Source organism: Myxocyprinus asiaticus, chromosome 43 (genome assembly GCF_019703515.2).
Source record: "Myxocyprinus asiaticus isolate MX2 ecotype Aquarium Trade chromosome 43, UBuf_Myxa_2, whole genome shotgun sequence".
NCBI lineage: Eukaryota > Metazoa > Chordata > Actinopteri > Cypriniformes > Catostomidae > Myxocyprinus > Myxocyprinus asiaticus.
In genome coordinates this window covers 20,693,478-20,715,191 of record NC_059386.1, presented here as the reverse complement: position 1 = coordinate 20,715,191, position 21,714 = coordinate 20,693,478, and the positions used below count along the sequence as shown (strand labels likewise).

The 21,714-nt window shown below is 38.9% G+C and overlaps 1 protein-coding gene across 3 annotated transcripts in view; it reads left to right on the top strand.

Moving 5' to 3' along the window:
* The window catches only part of fgf13b (fibroblast growth factor 13b), a 21,005-nt gene extending 1,018 nt beyond the window's left edge, over positions 1 to 19,987 (top strand). For 2 of the 3 annotated variants that reach the window (XM_051685907.1, XM_051685909.1), the window contains 5 exons: positions 3,747 to 3,914; positions 14,024 to 14,134; positions 14,226 to 14,329; positions 17,336 to 17,534; positions 18,471 to 19,987. In XM_051685907.1, the coding sequence (XP_051541867.1) occupies positions 3,747 to 3,914; positions 14,024 to 14,134; positions 14,226 to 14,329; positions 17,336 to 17,534; positions 18,471 to 18,607 (719 nt within the window). In that variant the 3' untranslated portion in view covers positions 18,608 to 19,987. The remainder of the gene's footprint in view (positions 1 to 3,746; positions 3,915 to 14,023; positions 14,135 to 14,225; positions 14,330 to 17,335; positions 17,535 to 18,470) is intronic. The other variant, XM_051685910.1, reaches the window with a different exon arrangement.
* The last annotated feature ends 1,727 nt before the right edge of the window (positions 19,988 to 21,714 follow it).

The following is a 21,714-nucleotide window of genomic DNA, read 5'->3' as shown; positions in this document are numbered from 1 at the left end:
ATGATTAGACATGGTGCGGTCACTTTAAATCTTTTGTAAAATCCTAGCGCGCGACTCCGCTTCACGAGAGGCAAAACTAGCTTTCCACTCTTCTCACACTTTAGCCTCAGAACAGCAAACGCGTTTCTTCTCTTTTGGTAATGCGGGTGATAGCTAGGGTCCCGAATGCATATTTAGAGGATTGTATATGCATGTATTTATTTTTCTTGAACAAACGCTTCAGTTCACGGGTGTAGGCTGGGTACCTAAAAGAGGCGGAGAGGCTACCTCATTAAAAATACATAGCATGCTTTATAAAGCGAGGATGTATTCTGGTTTCTAGTCAACAGTGGTTCTCTCACAGGACATTAATAGCATATTTTATTGTGTTACATTTTTTATATAAGGTCAGCAAGCACCTAAGTGCGTTATTCAGGATGAATATCTGTATGTTTTTGTACTCGTCTGTGGATGGGTCATAAATAAGTAATATTTCCCTAAACCCCTGAGAATAAATGGTTGTACAGAGGATTACGTTTGATTAAGTTATTGTGGGAAAGAAACTCATTAAAGTGTATTACGTCATAGAAAAGAACAATCTACAAATCCACACTGAGGCCATGTTAAATTAGTGCAAGACATAACCTTTAATTATATTCAACAGACCTGAGAGTATTCAGCTTAAAGGTGCACTCTGTAATTTTTTCCTCATTAAAAAAGTTTAACTCCTAAAGACATGAACACTGACATCATGGCCACTCACATTGAAATGAAGAATCCAGTCATATCAGTAATCTTATAAAAGCTGTTTTATTCTACATGGAGAGGGTCCGCACATGGGGGCTACCATGTTAGAATCACATGACCAGCCGAATACTACTCGCTTAATCTCAGTAACCGTCCTGTTATTTGACACTTTCACTCATTGATTAAAGTAATCATGTCTGACTGTGAATACTACATTTCTACAATGGCATCTGAAACTGAAAACTATTGATTTTAAATGATGCTGCATCCACGCCACTAGGTGTCAGTGTAAGTCCAAGATGACACAAAGACAAAAGAAGTATCTTTTTTCAGTAGAGTGCACCTTTAAAGCAAACTCCCAGGTTTTTTTTATTTTCTTATGCGCTAGCCTTGTTTTATTAAAGGACTATTCCGGGTTCAGTACAAGTTATGTTGGTTACCAAAAAAAGTAATTTTGTCTCGTCCCCCTTTTCTTTAAAAAAAAAGTAAAAATCTGGGTTCCAGTGAGGCACTTACAATGGAAGTGAATGGGGCCAATCTGTAATTGCTAAACTACTGACAGTTTTAAAAGTGGAGCCACAAGACATGAACAATATGTGTTAACATGATTTTAGTGTGATAAAATCGCTTACTAACCTTTTCTGTGTAGTTATAGCCAATTTGATAACTTAGTTGCCATGACGATGTAATGTCAACAAACCCTAAAACCCTAAAAGGACTGTAAAATGGCAATTTAAACAGTTTTACAGCTCAAATAATACATGAGTTTTAACAGAAGAATTAATGTAAGGCTTTAATAAAATGATCACATAAGTTTAGTGTAAAAAAAGTTTACCAAGTAAGTAATATCCATGTGTTACCTAATTAATATGTGTTACCACAGATGCATCTGTGTTAAAGTTATATCCAGTTTTACAACTTTGGTGACATGACAACAACGTAACCCTAAAACAACCATAAAAACACTGATTTTAACAACTTGAAAGCTCAAATAATACACAATTTTTAACAGAAGAATTAATGTAAGTGCTTTTTATAAAATTATTATCTTCATTTTTCTGCCTTTAATCTCTCCAACAATTGGCCCCATTCATTTGTTTTGGTAAGTACTCCACTGTTACCTAACTTTTTGAAGAAAAGGAGGGATGAGGCAAAATTAATTTGTGCAGTAATCAACATTATGCCACAAAATCTGTCAATTGTTAAAATGTTAAAATTTTAAGAGGAAAATTTGTTTTGAGAAAACATTTAGAGAAAAAATGTGGAGATTTTTTTTTTAAGAGATAAAAAACATTTAGAGAGATAGAAAAAAATTAGTTTTTAGAACATTTAATTTTTATTTGTATTTTTTTTTTTTTTTTTTTTAGGACAGGAAGGCACTAAACACCGAAAAAAAAAAAGAAATCACCTAGTGAATTTTTTTTTTTATGATGCGGTTCAGGGTATATAATTTCTTAGCACTTTTTCTTTAATGGCTTCATTTCTTTTTTTCTTTTATTGTATGTCACTATTTTTGGTGTCCATGTTTCCGTCCAAAACATATCTGTAAGGTACAATGGGGCTAAAGGCACACCTTAAGGAAAATTAGCTTTTTTTCTGGTCAAAAAATGTATCAAGATTAAAAAAATGTATTTCTTTTTATTAATTAATGATGGAGCAACATAATTTGTTTGAAAAAATAAAGGAAGGTTGTATTTTTTATTTTTTATTTTTTTTTTCAAAAAGGTGGCCCTCACACTTGGAGTAAAAGTGTTGGACAATAGTTATACAGTCAGGCAACATTTGTCAACTTAGGCAAATACTTTTGAGACAGCAAGATACTTTTTTGAGGAACAAATTAATATATGCTTATTCATAATAACCACTTGAGAAATGGGTTAACCATTTCCTGTTAATTTCACATTTGGTATTTCATAACATCTCAAGTATACTATAAACTAATTAATCTTCATTGTGATTAGATCAGTCATTGTGAGCCCACTTTGAACATTTTTCATAACAAATCTCTTCCCTCCACTTAAGAAAACAATGTGTTTTATAGGGGCTTTTAGTCCCTGCAACACGGGGGCTTTTTACCCCAAATACTATCCTTTCACTTTATTAAAAACTTTTGATTTAATCACCTGACCAAAACTGAAAATTGTAAATAAATATTTTGTGCAAATTTGTGATAAGTGATAATTTCAGGGATTTTCATTAGCTACATAAATTTGCAAGAATTTAAAAGATATTAAATATTAGATCAAATTACCTTAAAATCAAACTTTAGACATAGCATGCAATGATCTCATGGATCAAGAATATTCTGTAGTGCATAGTAACAAACAAGTGTTTAGGAAATTAAGGTTGTAGATTTTGTTGCTACTTTGTGTTTTGGGAGAAAATCAAATCAAATGTGCCTTTACCCACGTTGTACCCTATAATGTGATGATGACACTAACCTTGGTCTGCGATGTCGGTGCTACAGTGATTTACACTTTGTAAGCCCAATAAAATTGTCAGAGCTATGTGATGCTCCTCCCCATATGTGTAAAAAAGACACTTCCAGAACAATCTCATAGTTTGTGGCTGAATATCAGAAAGCAAAAAATACAATGTTTTTAACATTTTTAAGTTTTTTTTATGAATTGTGATTCACATTATGATCATGATACAGGTGTCTTGTTTTTTTACAATATGATAAACATTTGTTTTTACCTGGCTGTTGCAGTATCATTACAAATGTTCAAATCATTATTCTTGTCTTTTCTGAAAACATAACACATTCACTGGTGTATAAATATAGTGAAAATATCGTTGCCATAAAGATGAATCAGAATACACTACTAAAACCATGGCTTTACCACTAGATGTCAGCATCATCTTTGCAAACGTATGTGCTCTTTTTCGCTCTGCCTCTTGTGTGTGTACATGCATAGTTGCGTGCATGGATTTGTTACTGTAAAGTGTACATATGATGTTGATGTGTTGTCAAATACCATAACTTTTCCTAATACGTGTTGTTCTGTCATTATGTTGAGTATACACAGTTCAAGATGGCAAGGAGTACATTCTCTTGCGGGCGGAGTCAACTCAATCTCTTGCAGTAGATCAGAAAGAAAACTCACCCTTTCATAATAAATGTCAGGAGCTCTTTTGCTGTCCATTCTGGAAACTCTTCATTCTAAAGAAAAAAGAGAATACTGAAGGTTTGTCCAGATGAGAGGTTTATCAATTCTGCCTGCCTAGCATCAAAATACACAGTGGTGCTTTCAATGCTAATTTCACATAAGAGTGTTTTATGATACCAGTTTAAATAATCACATTATTTACCCACAGGTTTTTAATATAAAGAACAAGAAACACATTTTATTAAATAGAGAATGTTCAGTATGCATTCACGTCTGGGTCAGCAGCACAAGCTGTCACTCCTGCATGTATGCACTTCCAAGAACATTGCACTTCAGAAGTCTCTTTTTTTGTGCACTTCAGCTCAGGGTGAGCCCAATATTCAATCTCATTCCATATAACATCTATTAGCACCAACTAGTGGTGTGTTGTGAGATCAGCTCTTTTTTGGGTGGGGTTGTTTCCTCTCTCTCAGCTAAAAGGTTCATGAAAAAATAGGCATTTTGTTACAAAGGCTTAATAGAGTCCTGTTGAATCCCCTCCCCTAGAGAAAACCAGAATTATATTGTTTTGTTTTTTAATCTTCAATCTGAGTCATTTCCAAATGTTTAGGTAAAATGGTCCAACCTTTAGTCAATTGAACTGGTTTATTAACATCATAAAGTGTAACTTCATTTGCGAGGTAAATTAAACAGAATTTGATGATTGGGTATTGTTCTTTCGGCTGGCTTTGCGATTTTATATTCAATCATTCAAATAAACCAGGGAACGTCTTAAACTCACATTAGATCAGATGCATTCGATTAGTTGGAAAGTATGCTTGTTTTGGTACAGCACAACAGGAAGGAAGGCCAGACTAATTCAATTCCCCCTGTTTGAGAAAAATCCTGTTTCCTCATTACGCCGATATCTCATTAGTCTCTCTCTGAAAACTGAACACTGAGCACTGACGTTGGTGCCTCGGCTGCTTTGCAGTGCTGTACTGAAACTGTGCTTGGGTTTCTAAGCTAGATCTTTGATGTTTTTATTTATAAGAATAATATATAGAAGCAGGGCTTTGTATCCAAATGGGTTTTGTTCATTGGCTTGCTGTATTTCATGACGCTGCCTTGGCAACAATAATAATGTAATCTATAATGTTCGCTGTTATTGTGGATGAATATATATATATATATATATATATATAATTTGGTGCCATTTATTCCTCTTATCCATTTGCACCCTCAAACATAAGTAAATCCTCAAATAAAAATAAAAAACCCAACGTAATCTATGATTAGGATTCATTTATCCCCAAAAAGTGTTTGCTCTGAAGATTCTCTCTTTCTCTACCCTCTCTGCTCATTTTCTTGTTGTAAATGACCCTGAAGAGTATGTTAGTGTTGGCAGTGTTACAGATGCATCTAATGCATAATACATGAGGCGCCCTAAACTCATAGTGGTCTGTCAATAATTGCATATAATGATCTGCTATGATCACTGGGCAGCGCACTTTTAATGGACAAAATACTCATGAGAATTGGTTGAAAGTTTGAAACGCCCTTTTTTTCTTGCTTTGCACACACTGAAGAGGTGCGAAAGAGTAAAAGCCATCTTCAGATGCCTCTGAGAGTAGCATGGCGTTTCCCCTGAGAAGATCTGTATCAGGTATACTTTTAGATGTCTGTGCCAGTTGAAGCAAATTTCTGTTTTTGTAGGAGTTGGAGATGTTTGACGTACAGTCTACGTGTAAAAATGAGCTGAGCTGTTAACTGGCTTGTTTGAAAGGTTTTGTTTGTTATTAACAGAGAGGTGTGGTACTTTAATGCTGTCCGTGGTTCTGAAATTCACTACAGTTCGGTTGGACTTGTGCTGAAGAGTGTCAGCAGAGTTTTCTAGTTGTTTCCATCAAAGTATGCTGGATTAAACCATGCCTGAAACAGACCAGTTGTTACATTGCAATAGCTTTGGAAACTTAATCGGATTTACTTCTCAAGATAATGCATTTTCTGCTGCATTTCTTTCAACGTAGATGGGACCGCCCATCATTTCCTATATGTTCGAAGAATCAGGAGAAACTTGTTATTTAACACTTGCAGAAGTTTTCCAAATGGATTGTTGTTGGTCTGTTTGAAGATTAGCTTTGAGAGGAAAATGCTATAATATAAACTCTGCATTGTTATAATGATAGAGATGCGTTTGAATATATTTGCTTTTGTTACAGTGCAATAAGTACAATGTCGTGACATAACGTAGGCTACTTAAAAAGTAAACACACATTGTGAACACATCCTGTAAGCTCAATCGACTGCATTTTTGGCATAATATTGATTACCACAAAAATACTTTTGACTCGTCCCTTGTTCATTAAAAAAAACCAAAACAAAACAAACAATAACAAAAAAGCAAAAATCTCGGTTATAGTGAGGCTCTTACAATGGAAGTGAATGGGGCCAGTCCATAAACATAACACAGTTTTCGATAAAAAACATCAATATTATTCATGTTTAAATGATTTTAGTGTTTATAAAGTCCAGGGTTTACTAGCGTTACAGAGTTTTACTGGATTACAGGGTTTATACCAGCGTTACATCGTGATGACAACAAAGTTGTAATATTGGATATTACATAGATATGATTAGTATGATTTTCTTTCTTCTGCTGAACACACGTAAAGATTTTTAGAAGAATATTTCAGCTGTGTAGGTTCATACAATGCAACTGAATAGTGGGCAGAAATTTGAAGCTCCAAAAAGCACATAAAGGCAGCATAAAAGTAATCCATGCGACTCCAGTGTTTTAATCTTCAGAAGCGATATGATAGGTATGTGTGAGAAACAGATCAATATTTAAGTCCTTTTTTATCATGTCGCTTCTAAAAATATGAATTTTACCATTGGAGTTTTATTGATTACTTTTATGCTGCCTTTATATGCTTTTTGGAGCTTCAAAGATCTTCACACCATACACTTGCATTGTATGAACCTACAGAGCTGAGATATTCTTATAAAAATCTTTGTTTGTGTTCAGCAGAAGAAGAACATCATGTACATCTGGGATGGCATGAAGGTGAGTAAATTATGAGAGAATTTTCATTTTTGGGTGAACTATAACTTTAACTTTTATTGAACCCAGAATATTCTTTTAAGAATTTAATGCAATGAGCCATAGGCTACACTGCAATATAAGAAAACAAAATATACGAAAATGAAATGTCAATGTATAACAACCGATTTCAGTGGAGGCACTAGTGCTGTTTATTCGTGGCTCCTGCTTTGTTGAAGACCACAGTCACGTTTCCTGTGCTGTCTGTCACCATGCAGCCCGCTGCAGGAGCCGCTGTGTGTGGAATGAGGCGTGCTGCTGCAGAGAGAGGAGAGGAGTCTGGAATCTCCGCATTTGTGGATGTGGATATTTTTCCTAATTAAATCACATGTCTGTGCTTTGAATTGTAGTTCACATATGTTTTGTTATACATATGGCTCTGAATCTCCATATTTTGGGCGGTCTTGTGAATGGGGACGAGTCTGTTGAGCACCTACTGTATGCAGATCTCCACTGCTGAAAACAGGATCACATCTGCAGGGGAAGCAGCCAAGAGCACAGATGCCGATTTATCACCTCAACTTCAATTAATGGGTGCGTTATTGAAAGGCGGTGACACAGTTCCCTCCCTGTTTCTCACATGAAGAACCTATTTTTCCAGAGACACGGTGTGTTAACAGGTGCTCACATTTGTCTGAATCAGTAGTGGACCCATCGGAGCTTCGGAATAAGGGAGATTTGGATCATGGCACGATGGCACTCATTTCTATCTCATGCAAACACGTTGTTTTAAAGATCTATCCTGTTTCTGGAAGACAGCTTTTCCCCAGAGAGAAAGGGAGCTGTTGCCCGGGGGCTGCTGATGCACCATGTCAGAAAGCTGAATGAACTGTTTAGCTGTTGTAAATGTTTGAAACAAAGTGATTTTTGTTTTTCATATTGGAAAATTCTCAATTCCTGTGAGGAAAACGAAGGACTGATGACCATTATGCAGTCCGTCATGGAGTATTGATTTGTCTTTATCAGTGACAATGTTTTGAGCACACCCAACACATGGTGTGTGAGAGGTAGATTTTATTCTGGGACGCGTCGCCACACTAAAAACGCCAAACTGGCTACAGCCGCAGCGATCGCCAGCTCCCTCATCCGGCAGAAGAGGCAGGCGAGGGAGCGGGAAAAAGCGAACGCCGGCCGCTGCGCCAGCAGCCCCAACAAGAGCATCGGCAACTGCGAGAAACCCAGCAGGCTGAACTTATTCTCACGCGTCAAACTCTTTGGCTCAAAGAAACGCAAGAGAAGGCGTCCAGGTCTGATGATATGTGTGTTCTTTTTATCAGAATCTACCCAAAAACCCATGTCCATCAATCATCTTCTTCATCGTCATCATCACCACCATCATCATAGTCATCATTAAGAACTTTCCAGTAGGAGTCTTTAACTCCATCCTGTGTCGTATGAGTGTTTATCAGACCTGAAATCCACTGTGCAGAGTTGCAAGGGGATTTCACAGTTCACAGCGTTTGAGCACGGGCTTCTTTATGAGGTATAGAGGTGATGTTGCAATAGGGCACACAGAACTATCATTTGTTCTACATATGTAGTCTATACACAGTCTGAGTCAGAGATCTGGTTAATAGATATCTGTTCCACTGTTTAGAATATGTTGAGTGCATGTTGAACATTTAGTATTTTGTTGAACTTGCTATGGGTCTTTCCTTCGGGTTTTCTTTCCTTGTTGTATTTGTGAAGGTACTGTTTATTAAAAAGCAATAAAATTAAATTATGAATGCAATAAATTTGGATATTGTTTATGTATCAATCTAGTGAGCTTCTGATTGTAGTTGGGGCTGAAGTAAACTCTTACAATGTAAAAATGTGCTTTATGTGGATACATGTAAATCAACTGGTCACTACGCCACCACGAGGACCTAGAGCGCATTGGGAATTGGGCATTCTAAATTGGGGAGAAAAGGGGAGAAAATAAAATAATAATAATAATAATAATAAAAAAAATTATTGGTGATTCTCACGAAACCTGTCAAAAAATGTCCTGGTCATTTTTTAACCCCAGGTCAAAACAAAAGAAATTGTATTTTGCATAAAGTAAATGAAGCCTACATTATGAAGATTAAGGCTTTTTGCATTGTGACATTGTTTTCAGGACACTTAAGCACATTTGACTATCTCTGTTATTTTCAATGATGATTCTCATTACTGTAACACAGTCAATTTTTGTTTTTTCAAAACTCTATTACAGTAAAAAGATGCTTTTGTACAATGCTCTTTTTAATTGAAATCAGCGTAAATGAAAGCCAGTACCAAGAGAGTACTACTGTGATGTATAAATACTTGACAATTTAAATCATATATAAAAAATGTTTCACGATGTGGTAATGAGAATATCACAATTGCCATTTTTTTTGTGTTGAGGTAACAAGAATTGGGGGGCGGGGGGTGAAATGTGCATAACTGTCATGAAAATAATGTCACAATGTAAAAAATCTTAATTGCCCTGTTTCTTTTGATTTTGGAGTGAAATTGCACCAGGACATTTTCTTGATAGGTTTCATGATAATCAACACTTTATGACTGAATCAACCAGACTAGATTGGCTTACACCAACAAAAGTAATTTCGGTAACACTTTACAATAAGGTTCCTTTTGTTAACATTAACTAACAATAAACAATTCTTTTACTGCTTTTATGAATCTTAGTTAATATCAGTTTCAACATATACTAACAAATTTTTAAAATCAAAAGTTGTGTTTGTTAACATTAGTTTTTTCTGTCACTCACTCAATGTTGTGTCGTGGTAGTGACACTAGGGGTTCGATCTTGAGAGCCCCAATTACCTTTGCTTAAAATAGAAAAGGCCAGTGAGAATTGGCGAGTGGAATTTGCATCCGCCCCCGGACATACAGGTATAAAAGGAGATGGCGTGCACCACTCATTCAGATTTTTTCTTCGGAGCCGAATGCATGCTTGTGTTCATCCTCTCACCTTTCGCTTATGCTGCTGGATTTTACGGCGCATATCAGCGGTCACATTCACAGAAGGGCATTCGCATTCTCAATTATCTCGACGACTGGCTAATCCTAGCTCACTCGCGATATCTAGTGTGTGCGCACAGGGACCTTGTGCTTCAGCACCTCGACCGACTCAGGCTTCAGGTAACTGGGAGAAGAGCAAGCTCTCTCCTGTGCAGAGCATCTCTTTTCTCAGTATGGAGTTGGACTCGTTCTCTCTCAAGGCACGTCTTACGACCAAACATGACCAAACCTTCAGGCAGAAGGTAGCAGTGTCGGTGAAACAATTTCAGAGGCTCCATATGCCATCCTCGGCGGCGGTTCTCCCCCTCGGATTGATGCACATGAGACCGCTTCAGCACTGGCTACAGACACGAGTCCCGAGGTGGACATGGCGCCACAGCACCTGGCGTGTGACCATCACGCCACAGTGCCATCAGACTTTCAGCCCTTGGTCGGACCTGGCGTTTCTACAGGCAGGTTTTCCCCTAGAGCAGGTCTCAAGACGCGTCATGGTCATGACAGATGCCTTGAACTCGGGCGGGGCGCCGTGTGCAACAGGCAGGCAGTCTCGGGGCTCTGGACAGCGCCCCGACTCCTTTGGCAGAGCATCAACTGCTTAGAGTTGTTGGCAGTATTGCTGGCCCTGCAGAGGCTTCAGCCGTTGATTCAGGGTAAGCATGTGTTGGTCCGGACCGACAACACAGCGACCGTAGCGTACATAAACTGCCACGGTGCAACTCGCCCGCCACCTCCTCCTCTGGAGTCAGCAGTCGCCGCGAGCCACTCACCTTCCGGGCATCCTCAACCATGCAGCGGATGCGCTCTCACAGCAGGTAATGTTCCGTGGGGAGTGGGTTCTCCACCCCCACGTAGTCCAGCTGATTTGGGAGAGATTCGGGGAGGCGCAGGTAGGCCTGTTCGCATCCCAAAAGTTCTCAATGCCCCCTTTGGTACTCCCTGTCCGAGGCTCCCCTCAGCACAGGTGCCTTGGTGCACAGCTGGCCTCGGGGGCCATGCAAGTATATTTCTCCTCCAGTGAGCCTCATTGCACAGACTCTGTGCAAAGTCAGGGAGGACGAACTTTCCCAAGCGGACTTTGTTCTCAGATCTGATGCTCCTAGTAGTAGCACCTCTCTGGCGCATTCCCCTGAGGCAGGACCTTCTCACTCAGGGGCAGGGCACACTCCAGCACCCATGGCCAGACCTCTGGAATCTCCACGTCTGGCTCCTGGACAGGATGCAGGTCTAGCAGGTCTTCTGCCAGCGGTGGTAGACATGATCACTTAGGCCAGGGACCCCTCTACGAGGCAGCTGTATGCCTTGAAGTGGCGTCTCTTCGCAAACTGGTGTTCTTCCCGTGGGGAAGACCTACAGAGATGCACCGTCGGGTCTGTGCTCTCTTTCCTTTAAGAAGGGCTGGAGAGATGGCTGTCTCCCTCTACCCTGAAAGTGTACGTGGCTGCCATAGTAGCTTACCACGACACACTGGATGGGAGGCCCTCACGACAGCACAAACTGATCAACAGTTTCCTCAAGGGTGCGAGGAGGTTGAATCCTCCTAGACTGCGCCTGATTCCATCTTGGGATCTCTCTGTGGTCCTACCTGCCCTACAGAGAGCCCCCATTGAGCCCCTGGAGCAGGCCCAGCTCAGTACTTTGTCTCTGAAGACAGCCCTCCTGGTGGCGTACACTTCCATCAAGAGGGTGGATGACCTGCAGGTGCTCTCTGTTACCAGCGAATGCCTGGAGTTCGGGCCGGCACAGTCTCACGTGATTTTGAGACCCCGGCCCAGTTACGTGCCCAAAGTTCCCACCACTCCTTTTCGGGACCAGGTGGTGAACCTGCAAGCGCTCCCTTCAGAGGAGGATGACCCGAACTTGTCGTTGCTGTGTCCAGTTTACGCCCTGCGAATCTATCTGGACCGCACGCAGAGCTTTAGACGCTTGGAGCAACTCTGTTGGAGGACAGCAGAAGGGGAAAGCTGTCTCCAGGCAGGGGCTAGCCCATTGGATTGTGGATGCCATTTCTCTTGCAGACCAATCTCAGGACTTGCCGTGCCCCTTGGGAGTATGGGCGCATTCCACTAGAGGTGTTGCATCCTCCTGGGCACTGGCAAGGGGGACCTCTCTAGCAGACATATGCAGAGCTGCGGGTTGGGCTACACCCAATACCTTTGCGAGGTTTTAAAACCTACGCATAGACCCAGTTTCGACCCGAGAGTTACGTGGTTGGGTGTACCGCTTGCATTGCGCCTTTCCCCTTTTTCAAAGGTGATAATGTGCGCCTTTTGTCCACAACAGTTCCCCGTATCCGGTGAACCCCAGACGCCTCTTTAATTAAGCACTGTTCGTTGATGAACTCGGCGGAAGAGTAACGACACCAGGCCCAGTACTCGTGGTATGCTCCTTTTCAGGCTCCATATGTGGTGATTCCCCCTTGGTAATCCCGTATGATGAGTTTCCACTGTTCGGTTTCCCCTTAGGTGAACCCTGCATTTCCCCTCGCCAGAGTTTTCTCTGCCTCGGCCACTGTGGCTTCGTACCCTCTCTGTAGATAGAACTGCGGTGGTATCATTCCATATGGAAACTTCCCCGTTGGTAAGTCCGTGTGAGGTATTCTCCACATGTTAACCTCCTTCCAGTAGGATGTGGTCTCCATAGTGCTCTCCTTCCTGGAGAAGGAAGAGCACTTCCCAGCGCTATTATAGGAAGTGCTTGGAGGGAAATTGCTTAACAGCAAATCAGGAAAGGCACCGCTGGTAGCCTACTTGGGTAAGTGCCTCCTCGCCCCTTAACGGGACTAGGGAGACGCCTTACCTAACTCGCTGGAAGGTCACACCATGGTTGAGCGCTCATGTCCACTCTTCCGTACCTCGTGACACGGTTCAGCGCCTGCGGCATTTCCTAAAGGAACCCCTAGTGTCACTACTTTGACACAACGTCAAGTGAGTGACAGACAGGGAAAGTCTTGGTTACTGATGTAACCTCTGTTCCCTGATGGAGGGATTGAGACTTTGTGTCCCTCCTGCCATGGTGCTGAACTGGCCGCTGACATGGCCGGGACTCTCTATCGGCTCCTCAGCATAAATCTGAATGAGTGGTGCACGCCATCTCCTTTTATACCCGTATGTCCGGGGGCAGAGAGTGGCATGCAAATTCCACTCGCAAATTCTCATTGCCTTTTCTATTTTAAGCAAAGGTGAGTGAGGCTTTCAAGATCGAACCCCTAGTGTCACTACATCGACACAAAGTCTTGTTCCCTCCATCAGGGAACAGAGGTTACATCAGTAACCAAGACGTTAATGCACTATGAACTAACAATGAACAATTGTATTTTTATTAACTAACATTAACTAAGATTAATAAATGCTGTAAAAAATATATTGTTCATTGTTAGTTCATGATACCTATTGCATTAACTAATGTTAATGAATGGAACCTCATTGAAAGTGTTACCGTAATTTATAAGGGGCAGATCAGATAAAATATGTCCTTAAGATAACATCTGCACATAATTACAGAGATTAAAATGGGAGTAAAATAGGAATCACTGTAATTAAATGTCTGGAGGACTGTTTGTGAAATAAATATTCACTATTTTTACTGCATAAGTAAATTAATATAATAATATGCTGAGAAAAGTGTGCTTAACATCAAAATTTTTATTCAAAATGTCTGAAATCAACATGAACACATTAATTTATACCAGCAAAATGAATTTTAAGAGCTTGATCAAGCAAAAATATCTCAAATTGCAGGTTACCACTTTTTACAGTGAAGAACAGAAATGTCTGAAATCAGATGATTACACTAATCTCACTATGTCACAATGGTTGCTCATTTAGAATTATGTAATGTTGGTTTTGCTGCATGTTTTCAGCTAACTGATATCAGTGGTAGTTATCTGTCACCTGAACACTGAGGCATGCTTTGTAATTCTGCTGGCACCTACTCTCCCTGTGTTTTCACAATTCACATTTTATCGTTTTCCAACAGTCATTTCTTGGCTTTCAGAAGCCTTTCCTTTGTGCTGGATGTTCTCTTCTTCTTTACCATATATTTTGCTTTTGCACGCCCTTCCATCTCTCTTGCTCTTTTCCTCCTCCTCCTAAATTCTGTTGTCTAAATTCCACAGAGCCCCAGCTCAAGGGGATAGTCACCAAGCTCTACAGTCGACAAGGCTTTCATCTACAACTCCAAGCTGATGGGACCATTGATGGTACAAAAGAGGAAGATAATAGCTATGGTTCGTTCACTACACATAACATGTTCAAATAAGACCAACACGCATCTTTCCCATTGGTTCACTTCTCTTTTGTTGTACTGTAACTTCACAGCTATTTTCAACCTCATCCCTGTTGGGCTCCGGGTGGTGGCTATTCAGGGAGTCCAAACGAAGCTCTACCTGGCTATGAACAACGAGGGCTACCTATACACATCCGTAAATACACTCTAATCCCAGTTCTTTATCTATCTATCCATCCATCCATCCATTTGTCTATTGCTCTTTCTTTTCCATCGATCCATCATCCATTGTTTTCTATCTATCTGTCTATCTATCTATCCATCCATCCATCTATCTATTGCTCTTTAACATCCATCCATCCATCAATCATCCATTGTTTTCTATCTATCTATCTATCTATCTATCTATCTATCTATCTATCGCTCTTCCTTTATCTATCTTTCTCTCTTTATTTTCCATCCATCCATCATCCATCATTTTCTATCTATCTATCTATCTATCTATCTATCTATCTATCTATCACTCTTCCTTTATCTATCTTTCTTTTCTATTCATCCAGCCATCCGTCTATCTATCTATCTATCTATCTATCTATCCATCCATCCATCCATCCATCCATCCATCCATCTGTGGATCTATTTATAGTACATTGTATTTACCCAGTGAGACCAATGAAATTGCCATCCTGAAGGATCAGCTCATAATCCATCAGTTAAATTCTGAGGGATGGCACACATTATGAGTTCTTCTGAGTGCAGTTAAGGGCAGTAGACGTACCACAGTTTCTGTCTGAAGAGTAGACTGCTCCTCTCTTTGTAGTCAAATCAACATTAGACAGCCTCATGGATAGAGGTAGCCCTGTACGGATCAGAGCTGCTAACTGTTAAAGGTTGCAGGTTGGATCCTAGACAGCAACGATCAATAGATTGAAGAGTTAATAAGATCCAACTCTTGCCCCAACACCATCTGCCTCTCTTTCTTATCATAGCATTACGATCATATTCAAAGAAGAGATAATGAACATATTTAGACATTCTCATTAGCACCTCCGCACTCGCATCCACACAAAATTCGAAGCTAATTCACACTTGATATATTTGCTTTGTATTTAGACTATGTAAAGCATACTCCAGGGAGATGACGCATCAATCAGAACCGCACGGTGCCCAAGATTTTTGCTTTCTGCCCAATATAGATATACTCTGCATTTATTAAATACGGAGAAATCACAATACTGCTATAATGGATATTTGGCTTTGTGACTGCCTCCCACCCCTTTCTCCTTTGATTAAATGTGCCATGGCAAGATTAATAATTTAGTAGCATGCCAATAAGTGCTTCTGTCAATTCAAAATGGACATTCTGAGGCACATTGCTGGCAGTAGAGAAACTCGAAAGACTGTAATGCAGAGAAAGTGGGGAGCAGCCACTGTAAACTGTCTGCAGTGTTTTACTAAGTGTATTTGTTCTCTTGTGTGTGGGCTTGTATCTGATGGTCTGCCCACAGGAATACTCAAACGAGCACCTGTGTTATTTGGTCGCGCCATTATCCACGTATCTCCTTGTTGATTTTGAGAGGTTGTTTTCCCCAGGATGATTGTATTGATCCACTAGAATGAGTCAAAATGTTTCAGGCCTCAGGAGTTTAATGGTAATCAATCTGTGGCACAAACTGGAGGGAGAGCACACAGGCCGACATGCTACTTTGGTTGGAGCACTTATTAGGCTTCCAATCAGAGGAATTTACCACAGTTTTAGAGAAATCATGATGAGGTGATGTGCAGATGTCGTCAGAGACTGGTCTGGACCGAGAGTCTTGTCTTTAGCTCCAATTTGTTTCTATCTTTTCTCTCCTCTCTCCCTCTTTCTTTCTCTCAATTGTACATTTTTTCATTTCAAGGTGCTTTATTGACATGATTGTTTTGTATACAATATTGCCAAAGCAGCAATAACATGTAAAATAAATAAAAATAATTGAATAATAAAATATGAATATTATTATAATTTAAATAATTATATAATTTTATTATAATAACAATATTAATGATATAGTAAAAATTATAAAATTAATTAATTATAAATAGTACAAATAAAATAAAAATTAGGTGCCAGTATGCTACTATAATTGTAAAATAATTGCAACATACAACATAAAATAAAATAAATAAAACAATAAAATGCCATTCCAATAAAAAAATAAAAAATATTTATGTTAAAAAGGAATTAAAAAAAATGTTTAAAGGAATATTTCGGGTTCAATACAAGGTGAGCTCAATCAACAGCCTTTGTGGCATAATGTTGATTACCACAAAAAAATATATATATTTATTTTGTCTCGTCCCTTTTTTTTCCTGAAAAAAACAAGCAAAAAAGCAAAGATTTAGGTTACATTGAGACACTTACAATGGAAGTGAATGGGGCCAGTTTTTGGAGGGTTTAAGGTCAGAAATGTGAAGCTTATAATTTGATAAAAGCTCTTACATTCATTTTTCTGTTAAAACTTGTGTATTATTTGAGCTGTAAAGTTGTTTAAATCATCGTTTTTGTGGTATTACAGGGTTTACTGCATTATGCATTAATGTTTACAAATTGGCTCCATTAACTTCCATTGTAAGTGCCAAACTGGAACCCAGATTTTTGCTTTTTGTTAAAGAAAAAGAGGGGCAAGTCAAAATTATTTTTTTGTGATAATCAATATTATGCCACAAATGCTGTTGATTGAGTTCAACTTTAATTGCATTGAATTGAACCCGGAATATTCCTTTTATTTTTTAATTTTTTTTTATTTATTTAAATGCTTAAGTTTGCTTAACAAATGTAGTTGCTTTGCCATTTACCAAATTGTATTGAAATGCGTAAATCTTCAAAATAGTTTGGAATATTTTTTTAGTTTTTAATAAAGTAAAGTTTTACTATGACTATGCTGTTGTATGAAGTATTGAGATCAAAGCGTTTGGTTTTCTGAGGGTGTGCAGTAACACTTGCATCAGACAGTTTTAGAAAGTGTTTAGTGAGATTTGAGAGTTTTCAAAGTCTTTCTCCCTTATATCTCTACATTTATCATCTCTAAATTTAAATGTCTCCCTCTTTCTCTCTCTATAAGCACACACACACACTCACCAAAATATTACTCTTCCCTTACTCTCTCTCTCCCCACTGATTAATTCTCTGTTGTCTTCTCTGCCCATTTAACTCTCACAGGAGCACTTCACACCAGAGTGCAAATTCAAAGAGTCAGTGTTTGAGAACTATTACGTGACCTACTCATCAATGATCTATCGGCAGCAGCAGTCGGGCCGAGGCTGGTACCTGGGTCTCAACAAAGAGGGTCAAATCATGAAGGGCAACCATGTGAAGAAGACTAAGCCGGCTGCACACTTCATCCCCAAACCTCTCAAAGGTTTGTTCAAGTGTCTCCCATTCTGATCATCAGGCTGATAGCTTTCTAAAAATATCTACTTTATATGGAGAAGATATTAGTCGATTGTAGCTCATGAATTCTAAGTAGCTTGTTTGCTCTCTAAAATGTGTGCACCTCTGCAGTTGTTTGGTGCTACAAAGTTACATTTGTTTGGGCCAGAAGCATACTTGAACATACGTAAACACAGACATGAATGCTTAGCATTGAAAGTACGCAATCCCATTGTACATACTTAACATGCATTCTTGAGTTATAATGGTGGTAACAAACCTCAGTACTCAAGGGGGGCGATTGAATTACATTTAAATGTCTGTGCCATAAAACCTAATGTTATTATTCAGTTATCTAGCTATAAACATGTCGATGTTTTAACTTTAACTAACTTGTTTAGCAAGATTCTCTTCAAACTGTTGCTCTGCCTTGACAGTAGTCGACCAGAAAGATAAAACTGATGATAGAAGACAGTTTGCATTAAAGAGATATCATAAAAATAAAAAGATTATCTCATCCCTCGATACTTTCCCTCATGCCATCCGAGATGTGCATGACTTTCTTTCATCTGCAGAACACAAACAATGATTTTTAGAAGAATAGCTCTTTAGATCCTCACAATGCAAGTTAATGGTGGCCAGAAATCTGAATGTCCAAAAAGCAGATAGATAAAAGGAGTATAAATGTAATCCTTAAGACTCCAGTGGTTTAATCCACGTCTTCTGAAGTGATATGATAAATGTGGGTGAGAAACAGGTCAATATTAAAGTCCTTTTTTAATATAAATCTCCACTATTGCTATTTTTGTGCAGTGTTAGAGCACTTGTGGACACAAATGGAAGATATTGATCTACAAATAATGAGACAAACTTTTTACAAACTTATTAAGGCCTGTTTTTTTTGTTGTGTGTGTGTCCTTTATAGTTGCTATGTACAGAGAGCCGTCACTCCACGATCTGACTGAGTTCTCACGCTCCGGAAGTGGTACTCCGACCAAAAGCCGCAGCGCCTCGGCAATGCTCAACGGTGGCAAGACTCTGAGCCAGAATGAGTCAACATAACATGTACAGCTGTTGGACTCTTACCATCAACTAAACAGCACAAATGCGTTTACAAGAGTGTGGTGAAACCTTTAGCTGGTTGCTAGCTAGCGTCTCCTGATATCACTGTGATGAGAACACAAGTGCAAAATCTTTCCAAGAAAAACCTACATTGTACATTCTTCTGCAGGTCAACCTGGTGAGACAAACCAATCAAGCCATCTTACTGTTATAGGGATCCCTTTGCGGACAATTCCTGTTTCCATGTGTAGAATACAGCACTGTGGTTCTCCCTTAAGACATTGTCTCTCCCATGGCATTGTTACAGAATCTTCTAGAACAACTACTTTTGTGTTTTGCTCCATTTCTTCATAGGGATGCCAACTCCATAGTGCTGTGTAAGCTACAATATGACAAGAGCAGCTTGTGAGACACATTTATCAGTATATAGAAGCAGAAATCCCAAAGGTTTTGGATATACATGTATGATACAAGTCTTTCAGCTCAGCTTTTTTGAGGAAGCAGTTTATTGTTGTGAGCTTTTTAGATAAGGAATTTTGCTCCACGCTGCTCTTTTTATGTCTTTTCAGCTTTCCCCCACACGTTGCTATTCTGCAAATTAAACAGATTTAGGATTCGGTCTGTCTGCACACCAAAGATGTTATTAGTGTCTTTGTATGGAGGTGAGTCAATCTGTGTAATTTCAGCTTTCTCAGACAGATGGTTGAAAATATCGAAAGAGTGAATGTCATTTAGTCAGAGGAAATGTAATCAGAATAGATGAAGGCCACTTTCTGTTCATCGCTGCTTGGTGTGTTTTTTGTCTCATTATATTTTTCCTTACTTTCCTTCTAATTTTGGTACCCAGCATCTTGGACGAAAAAATCAAATCAGAAAGTGTCTAAATTATTGATTAGCCTCTATCCGGTAAGATTTCTGTTGCGTAAACACAGGGCAGACATTTTTCTCTCTTTTTGTAAACAAAAATATAATGAAAGCCAAGTAAGAGAAGCCTTCCATATACTTTTGGTCAAATTCCTCTTTTGTTCATGTGTGTATGAAGCATATTTAATGCATGGGGGACAATGAACGCTGCATGTTGTGAGGCTATGTATATTAACTTAATATGGAATCATAATATGGAACCATGTGCTCTAATGGATACTGGAGTAAAATACAACTGTATATATATGCGTTTTATCCTGCCACTCGCCTGTTTATTTGTTGTACATTTATGAAGCTGCACTGAATAAAATGTTTTGTATGTTCAGAGCATTCATGGCATTTCATTATGTATTAAGTGATTATGGGCTTCACTTGTATCACGTTGCTAGCTCTTCTTCAAACCAATAGTAATTACAGGAGTAAGTTTATGTTGTAACATTAATAAATGTGACACCACTGCTTTTACATACACTTAAAGTTTGTGGGATTGAGGTCCATATGTGCCTGTAAATGAAATTAATGATAGCCTACATTTAACTCTTTAAAACTTGAGAGGCTGCCTTTACATTGTGATGCCTCAAAATTCATTCAGATGTATTTATTGAGTAGAGTAGATTTTATCTGTTTATGCCGCTTAGGGCTGTTTGATTTTGTAAAGAACAATATCCATCTTCCCATCGAGAGTTGTAGTTTCCTGCTTGCGTGCACACATTTATCTTTGGCATAACTATTATGGTGTCATAGTTGTCATGGGATTTGGAACTGGCCCGTCATTTGACATCATAATACTTGGAATTTGTAATGGAACGTCTGTCGTCTATATAAATCCTACATTTCTCCAGGTTTGCTTCTGTTCGGGTTACTCAAGACCAACTCTGGGGTGTGAATTCTGCGAAGTTAATAGGGTTGGCTTTACAGAGTAGATTGAGGTGGGGTGCAGTAGTGTGTTAATTGCCATTGTATTGAAATTAGAGACTAATTGTGCATAATGCAAAATGTAAATTAAATGCTTAAAATGATTTATGAAACAAGTCCCTGGGCATTACTTTGAGGTGCTTGGCATTTGATTTAGGTTCTAGCTCTGGATCTCAGCTATCTGGCCCCAGCCTAGGGAATTAGCGGAATTTTAGCAGTGTGTGCCCTGCAAGGTTGGATGGGACGTGGGCGGGGCTGCTGATTCACACTGGGGAATCACAGGGAGCTAGAAGTAGGGGGTGCCCGGCAAGGTGGTGGGTGGGACACAGGGTGGACCCTAGGTTTTTTAAGATCTAAAGTATCTAATGGCAACCACATGATTTTTGCACAAGTGCTTTTTGCTTTGTACACATAATAAACATGAATCCCTGATATTGCTCATAGGTGCTCCAAGTCTGACGGTTAGCTATCTAGTCACTAGCCTAGGGTATCAAATCCCCTATTGAATTAGGGGGATTACTTTAGATAGATAAATAGATAGATAAAACAATGGATGGATGAATGGATGGATGGAAAAGAAAGACCGACAGACAGATAGATAGATAGATAGATAGATAGATAGATAGAGTCAGCATATTTTCACCATGATGGTGACAATGAAAACATTTTAGTAAATTCTGTAACTTTTACTCAAAAATAAGATATAACTGGTGCTTAAATAAACGTAGTAAAATTTAAATAATGTTATTAGAACATATATATGTTTCAACATGCACAACATGACATATGGAAGCCTCCTACAAGGAATCTTAATGTATAATATGTAGTACATAGGACAACATCACCGGCGATAAACACAAAAACGTAGAGCTGCGGACGCAGACCTCAAAACTTGGTGTACAAAACACCATGATGGTGACAATCAACAGATAATTTTTTTGATCATGAACAGGTAATTTTGAGTAGAACATGAACTTAAGACTGCACAAAACAAGAAGGTACCAAACGTAACAACAAAATTAACATTAAAGCGGTGTAAATAAACTTGCAAACACTGTGGCCATGCAAGCTCATTTATCATTCAAGCCCAGTGCAAGTAAAATGTACTTACCATTGAAATTTACTCAAATTAGCAAATAAATATGACAAGGTTTTCTACTTTAGGATTAATACAGGATAACACCTTGTAAAAATAATAAACATTAATAAATAATATTTATTTATAATCTAGAGCATTAATTTTTACATGTTTGAATGTAGAATTTACT